Source organism: Echinococcus granulosus (genome assembly GCF_000524195.1).
Source record: "Echinococcus granulosus chromosome Unknown EG_S00377, whole genome shotgun sequence".
Classification (NCBI taxonomy): domain Eukaryota; kingdom Metazoa; phylum Platyhelminthes; class Cestoda; order Cyclophyllidea; family Taeniidae; genus Echinococcus; species Echinococcus granulosus.
The window spans coordinates 5622-11321 of NW_020170757.1; the positions used below are offsets into that span (position 1 = coordinate 5622).

At 42.7% G+C, this 5700-nt stretch overlaps 1 protein-coding gene across 1 annotated transcript in view; it reads left to right on the top strand. All coding sequences in view use genetic code 11, as the record gives it.

Moving 5' to 3' along the window:
* EGR_11094 (hypothetical protein) overlaps positions 1-3947 on the top strand; it is a gene marked incomplete at both ends in the record, with an annotated part of 4164 nt that extends 217 nt beyond the window's left edge. The window contains 6 exon segments of the mRNA XM_024500343.1: positions 1654-1772; positions 1789-1920; positions 2501-2625; positions 2686-2747; positions 3524-3623; positions 3674-3947. Of these exon segments, the coding sequence (XP_024345244.1) occupies positions 1654-1772; positions 1789-1920; positions 2501-2625; positions 2686-2747; positions 3524-3623; positions 3674-3947 (812 nt within the window).
* Between the last annotated feature and the right edge of the window lie 1753 nt (positions 3948-5700).

The window sequence follows — 5700 nt, forward strand, 5'->3', positions numbered from 1 at the left end:
GGTCGTTTAGGTGTGTTTTGAGATGGTGGGTGTTTCTTGTGTTGAACAAAAAGCGAGCCGATAAAACACATAGGATTGTGGTATCCCCCTCAAACCTTGGTGGCTTATGTTTTCTTTTTTGACTCACGATCGTAATGATTTCTATATGACTAATTTTTTCCATTTTATTCTTCTCTTTGTTGGATTGTGGTAGAGTTGCTATTGGCAACTAGCGTTTCTTGGTTTTCCATGATTTATTACGGTCATCAGTCTGAAAATGGATTGTCCTAGCAGACTGTCCGAAGTTCTTTCATTAAAATGGAGATGGATATAAGGTTTGTCAATCACACAGCAGAAAGTACTGCGTTGGTATATACTGGGAGTACAGCCGCCTCCTAGCGTGAACACCCAGGATAGAAAAAGTTGTCCCTATGAGCTTACCGAGATAAGGTGTGATGGTGATGTCTCTTACTGCACCTGAAAATGATTGGGTTATTATTGATGGTTTAGCTACCACCACTGTTCCTTCAGTGACGTGGTGACGCGGTTCGTCGGCGTGATATGAAGAGTGCAGACGTTGGAGACGGCAGAGCCGAGTAAGCCTCGTGGGTGGCGGAACATGGCGCACAAGTGGGTGTTGCTGCCCATCGATGCCTTGCAGAAGGGCGATGGGTGAAAATTGAAGACTCCTAATTTGTGTAGAATGCAAGTCTTCTCTGTCCCATTACAAGCATTTGTCGAGTCATTTTTACTTAACCTAAATATTTGCTGCTTCCCTTTTTACCAAGTTAAGCAATAGTTGTCGTAGATTCTTGCCGATTGAATGTTACTTAGATGTCTGGACTTAGATTGCCGACTGATTGACTGACTGGAAGACTAACCTGTGAATAGTTTGATGAGAAGTGATTTGTGTTGCCACGTATGCTAGGTGAATGAACACTTTGTCGTCGGTCATCCTGGAGCTGCTCGATAACGAGTCGATAAAGCACGCCAGGAATTAATTTGTGCAGCATAGTCTGACCTTTTCTCCAGTTCTGTTGCCTTGCCACTATGTCATTTCGTATGGTTTAACGCTGAAATGGGAACGCCATGTAATCGCACTGTCGACGTAGGTGGATTCGGTTCTAGTGCGGCTGCTTTTGAAGTCGATCGAAACTGTTGCCGTTGGAATGGATCTTCTGGAATGCACTTTTGATGTTAAGGCCTGTTTATCCAGTTGTTTCCTTAAAAGCCTTTTGGGAATTAACTATATTGCAGAATATGCCATGATAGATATGCCATTTTTGAAGGATCTCCATGAGTTTATCCGTTATTAATTCACCTTTCCAATCCGAGTGGATTTTTTGCCGCCTAACTGGTGTTTTATTTAGTGTGGAAGACATGTGTAGGATTGGCTCCATTTGCATGAAATATGATGTGACAGATACGATCCTTCCATTAAAAAATTTAGAACCAAATCCCTTAGTCTGATCATTCATCCGCATATTAATCCGTCTATCTATCCATCCCGTTTTCACCCATCCACCAGTTCATCCGTCTTTTTGTTGGCCTATTCTTTTATGTTAGACTTCATTCCTTAGAAGGCAAATAAATGTGGATGTAGGACCAAAATAGACGTAGAGTTGCTGGAAGATTAGATGCATGAGATTTGCAGGTATCTTTTGTACCTTACAGCATTCAACACCAAAAACAGCTGCGGTGGAGATGCAGACGTCTTTACCGACACTGAGCGTAGCACGTTACGGGCAACTGGCACCTGCTCAGGCAGCACCGTAGGCTACGTACATACTGGTGTCAGGCGAGCTAAAGATAGTCTATTGCAAGCGTGCTGATTCCACTGATGCCATCGGGTCCGCCTTGGCGGCTGAGGAGGTTTCGTACACGGAAATGGAGCAGATTCTTAATCGGGTGTCAGCCAGCGTCGCGGAGTGGGAAGCCAAGGTGACTGTCGCACGTACAGTCTGCCATCTTTTGTCTCTCTAGTTTTTCCCTTTTTTGCCCCCCTCTCTGTCTATTCATCATGCAAACTACTCAGCTATCCTGCAGCCATCCATTTCGTATCCATTCATTCCGTGTCCATCCAACCGTGTTTCCATTTGTGCTCTCTCTGTATTTGCTTCGTCTACTTATTATTTGCTTGTGCATTAATTACTGCTTCAATGATCAATCCAACAGTTCTTATTTAGCCTACTTGGCAACACATTGGTCATTCTGACTCGTCTAGTTGGTGGATTTTGTTTAAAATTTCCAAGCACTACACGTGGATTAGTCGCGTGTTTTGAGATAGCTCAAGTTAAGATTGCTTGTATGGTTGATTCATATGCGATTAAAGATTAAAACGTGTGCGTGCATGGCATCTTCATTGGTCAGGTATATAATTGAAGTTCAGAGGTGTTGATTTTTTTGAATCTGATGGGGTACGATGCGTCACGGATGACTTGTGAAAATGCTACATATCCGGTCAATTGCAATCCGGTTACCGAATTCTTTGGGGGTGCCAATGGGTTTGGTCCACTTGCAGATCTCGCTGGCTGAAGACACTGAACACGCATTCAGCTTGTCAGCAAAGCTGGAAGAGTCGGTAGGGCGTCTTCTGCGTCTTCTGAATGGGCTCATCAGTGAACGTGTTATGAGCAGAGGGTCGAAGTCATTGAAGAATTGGTTTCCTTAATGTACACAACATTTATGCTTCCTTTCTCCTGGTAGGCATACGATGATGGGGCAGCAGTCGACTCTCCCTGAAGTAACCGAATCGAAGGTTGCTCCTGGTAAAGTGGATTTTTTTCCTGTTGGATCCTGCTTCTTACGCTTTATCGGCATCAACTTCTATTAAAGCAGGGATGGTTCCGGTAGAGGCCAGAAAGTCACAGGAAAAGTGGTTTGATTTTCAATCTTTTCTTCATCTTTCTTTTATTGTGCTTCTGTCCTCGGTATAAGCCCCTTATCTCCCCTTGATCTCTGTAAATTTGAAAGCTCAATTAATCTGTGCTTAGCCTGATTAATAGTAGAGAGAAGTTCAACGCAAAGTCGGGTCTCCAAATCCGTCTTTCTTCCTTTCCACCTTTCTCACCCATTTTCATTCATTGATGATTTGTTGCCTACTTTGCAGGATTCGTGTCCTGTGCTCTTTGGATAAAACACTTATTGCTGGCTATCAGTGTTTACTCAATCGCGCTTAACCTTTGCTGAGTTTATTAAGGTCGCTTCCTTTCTATTTAAATTAGGAAGAATTGCTTGGGGCTCTAGTATTTTGTTCGTGGGATTGTGATAGTAAGTGTCCAAGGTGCTGCTGCCAAATCTATGCTCAAAGATCTTATTTCCGCTTTCCATTTGCTGTTTATTTTACAGCTATCGGAAGTAAACTGTGTGGAAAAATGGATGTGTGATCGCCTTGATCTCGAGGGGATAGTTGCACCTTTCTAGCTCTTAAACAGCAGTAAAATTGACTGACTGAGCAACGCCAATGTTGGTGCCATTGGTTGAAAACTGAAACACATTGTCTATGATGGATTTACTTTTAGGCTCTTCTCTTCTTCCGCACTAGCTGAAAACCGGTGTCAGCAACTTCCGGCCCATCAAGGGGAGTTGGTGGTGGAGGTAGGGGCCGAGGATGTCCATGTAGTCATCCCCGAGGTCGACACTGAGTTGGCTTGTATAACCGCTGAGGAGTCATAGATGATACTGATACTCTTAGGTGTCGAGTCATGCATGACGAGAGGCTCACAACCGAATCTACCACCAACATTACCGTGACCGACGACGGGATTGGTAGGATAGACGAGACCATGCCAGAGAAGGCTCGCAAGTACCCTGAGCTTAAATCTATCGCCTTTGGTCTAAGGGCGAGGTTTGCGAAGAGGGCAGAACTGCAGGCATCCTCAATGAAGGAAGCGAGGGGGTTGAAGAGTATTGTGATGAAGAATGAGAGGCGTGTGAGAAGGTTCGCGGAGGAGTTGGAACGGATATGACAAGAGAATATGGGATAGAATGTAATGAAGAAGAAGGCGGAGTCGTTTGCTTTTTCCTGTCATGTAAATGTTGCTTCTGCTGCTGGTGAAGATGCAGGACCGTCACAAGTGTTCCTAGCTGTCTAGCTGGGATTGTGCCTGTATGCCTTTTCGTCTGAACATTCCTGATCTATCCACCCATGCACCCATTTATTCAGTTTCATTACTCATCTTCCCTGAGCCTATATGTTTTTATTCATCCTTCAATACCTAGACTACCTAATCTCACCTATTCCTCTATTCATCTCCAGTGCCTTCATTCATACGGGTTGCAAAATAAGGAGAACATCTGACATTTCCTTATCATACACTAACCCACTGATTCCCATTTTATAAGTACTTACTACGACTGGAAGGAAATATGAAACAAATTGTCAAACTTACATGTGAACACCTAAGCCTATCGTATCCAAACGAGTGGGTATGTTACGACAAGCAGATCCCATCCAGAGGTTTTGAAGAATAGAATCTAATGCAACTTTTCAGACCCACTCCAACTTCCAAGCAAAGATACATATCGCATAATGCTGTCATTTTGCGGACAAACCACCCCCTTTTATTATTTAACTAGGTTTTGATAAATGCAAACTGGATCAATTACTGATCCACACAAGTCTGTAAATCTCCAGGGCCTTATATCTTACCACATCGCGCTTTGAATTTCTGCATTTCCCTAGCAATATTCACTGATGTCTGCAAATATTTTCTCAACTTTACATGGGATCAAACATTCAGAGGTTAAATCTTTGTCTCATAGATTACCTTAACAAAGACAATAAATGTCGAGAGCAAATTCTTGTTAAAGAGAAAGATAAAAGGACATTGCTCTCTGAGCTTTCCAGTCGAGCTCGAATCGGCCGACAAGGGCTGCCACGACCGTTGAAACACAGAATAAAATAAAGGCCGCTCGTGTACACACCGTGGCTGGTGTGCATGCTTTCAACTTGGCATCGCTTTCGTGAAGACTTCTCTCTTCTTCTAAAGTCAAACGCAGCTATGTCATACAACATTTTTATCAATTAACGCCAAGATGGTGTACATTGTTTATTTTTGTATTGAATTCTAGCTGTCCGTTCTTCAATATTATTCCTAGGAAAAGTGTTACCTTAATGGAAACTGGTGGTTTGACGTGTGCCATACAACGTTCAACCACTTTATTAGAGAATGTGCATTATTGTCTGACACAATGTACTCGATCATATGCATGAGTAACTTTAATATCAAACCTTTTATTACAATATCGGGCTACTCTGGTGGACGATTGATAAACTTGATTTCTGTCCTCCTCGTGGCCCGAAAATGAAATATCGGCAGAAATTGCTTTGCACCAATAGGGCACCATGTAATGTTTGATTGTATTTCCGTTCCAAAGTTTAGTGTACGTATCAGATTGCGTAAATATCATAGTTATTGCTAATTTCGATATTACTAACTTTAAAGTGAAGCATTTTACTTACCTTCCTACACATTTCGTTCCAGTCGATTCGCTTGATTATGACGATGTAAATAACTGATTCCAATCCTGTTCCTAAGCACAGTCCCAACCAGAAACCTATAAAGCAGAAATGGCCATTGTGCTTGACATCGTCAGGCGCTAGATAGGTGCATACACATAAACTTAATCAATCAAATCCAAATCATCGTCTCCAAATATATATTTCCAACAGTCCCTGGGAGTCGATGATGTACCAAAAGCCTTGGCAGTCGCCGCACT